General features: G+C 36.6%; 1 protein-coding gene across 1 annotated transcript; it reads right to left on the bottom strand.

The window, feature by feature from the left end:
- Positions 1 to 332: 332 nt before the first annotated feature.
- Positions 333 to 788, bottom strand: LOC127266354 (uncharacterized). Its single transcript, XM_051296571.1, has one exon. It carries the CDS (start codon positions 786 to 788, stop codon positions 333 to 335), a length of 456 nt encoding a protein of 151 aa, XP_051152528.1.
- Positions 789 to 1,797: the final 1,009 nt, after the last annotated feature.

Below are 1,797 nucleotides of genomic sequence, written 5' to 3'. Positions count from 1 at the left end.
CTGTATGACAATTTTCGTCCCCGCGGGGAGAAATATAATGGCTTCTCCATAGCCTTCAATTAATTTCGCACTGCCACTTATTGTATTGACATTCATTCTTTCCCTTTTCAAATGGGAGAAATATTTTTCGTGTTTTAATATAGTATGTGTCGTTGCACTGTCAATGAAACACATATTTGCATCATTTTGATTGGCATCCATTTAATCTTCAAATATAAGTAAACGCAGTATTAATAAAGGCAGATATAGGTATTACAAAATGCATTACAAAAAGGTAATATGCGATAATTTAAATATTACAAAACATAATGTAAAATGACATAATATGTCTATCACTGGGTGTTTGCGGGATCTACGACAAAATCCGCTATATCAAGATGCGTTGTGTCGTAATCCAAAAGATCATCATCGGGGTCGTCATCGTTATCAACGTGATTAGTCTCGACCTCCTTCCCCTTTTTCTGCAGTAAGGCGTGATAAAGATCGGCTAGGTGTTTGGTTGTTCTGCAGGTATTGGCCCAATGGCCTTCAATGCCACACCGATTACAACTGCCGATTTGCCTCTTTCCCTGTTTAGCCTTTTCGGCTATATCCCCATGTTGGGGTTTACTCTGCATCATGTTAATGTCAAAACTGCGGCCATTGTAAGAAGTATATCGACCGCGTTGACTCTCACGACCGCGACCACGTCGACGGCCTCTACCACGTCCTCGGCCTCGTTCAGAAAATGTCACGTTCGCTTCAGGGAACGGACTTGAACCAGTGGGCCGGGACTGATGATTTTTCATCAATAACTCATTATTTTGCTCAGCTAATAAAAGACATGCAATGAGCTGTGAGTACTTTTGAAAGTTTTTCTCACGATACTGCTGTTGCAGCACAACATTCGAAGCATGAAAGGTAGAGAGAGTCTTCTCCAATTTATCATTCTCAGTAACATTTTCTCCGCAGAGTTTCAACTGAGATGTAACCTGATGGATAACAGAGTTGTACTCTGTAACAGTTTTAAAATCCTGCAATCGCAGGTTAAGCCAATCATGTCGGGCTTTGGGGAGAGTGATATATTTCAAGTGCCCAAATCTCTCCCTCAATTCATTCCACAAATCCAGTGGCTCTTTCACCGTCAAATATTCAGACTGTAGAGGAATGTCCAAATGATGACGGATGAAAATAATAGCCTTAGCCCGATCTTGGCTTGTAGCCGTATTTTCATTGGCAATTGTATGAACTAGGCCCATTGAAACCAGATGCTTTTTTACATCCAGGGACCAAGTCAGAAAATTGTTGCCGGTGAGAGATAGAGGTTTAAAAGAAAATTTTGTAAGATTTTCCATAGTGTAGAAAATAGATAATATAGATAGTATAAAAATAAAACTTACCAAAAATAAAAAAAGGCAAGAGCCCTCGTGCTGATAACGTGTTATATAATAATAATATAATACTATTTGGTAAGTTTATTAATATATATAGGTATACATATATGTATATATATATTTGTATGAGAATATAATATATGTACGTATTATGATAAGTATGACATTTATATATAAATATAGAGAGAGACAAGAGAGGGAGGGAGGCTTTGAATAATGGAGATGGACAGTAGTTTTTCTTCATTTCAATTGCAAAGACTCATTACATATATATAGTAGTAAATGTAATCATTAAATGACGACGTAGCATCTTGCTGAAATAAAAGCATTCATATATATATACGAATGGCCTACGTGTATACTTCGTAACAATATATATATACAAAGAATTATTTAAAAGTATATGCAACTCATTTATACACAA

Source organism: Andrographis paniculata, unplaced genomic scaffold (assembly GCF_009805555.1).
Source record: "Andrographis paniculata isolate CXL003 unplaced genomic scaffold, ASM980555v1 Contig75END, whole genome shotgun sequence".
NCBI lineage: Eukaryota > Viridiplantae > Streptophyta > Magnoliopsida > Lamiales > Acanthaceae > Andrographis > Andrographis paniculata.
The sequence above is the reverse complement of the archived record's forward strand: the minus strand, read 5'-3'. Positions and strand labels throughout refer to the sequence as shown.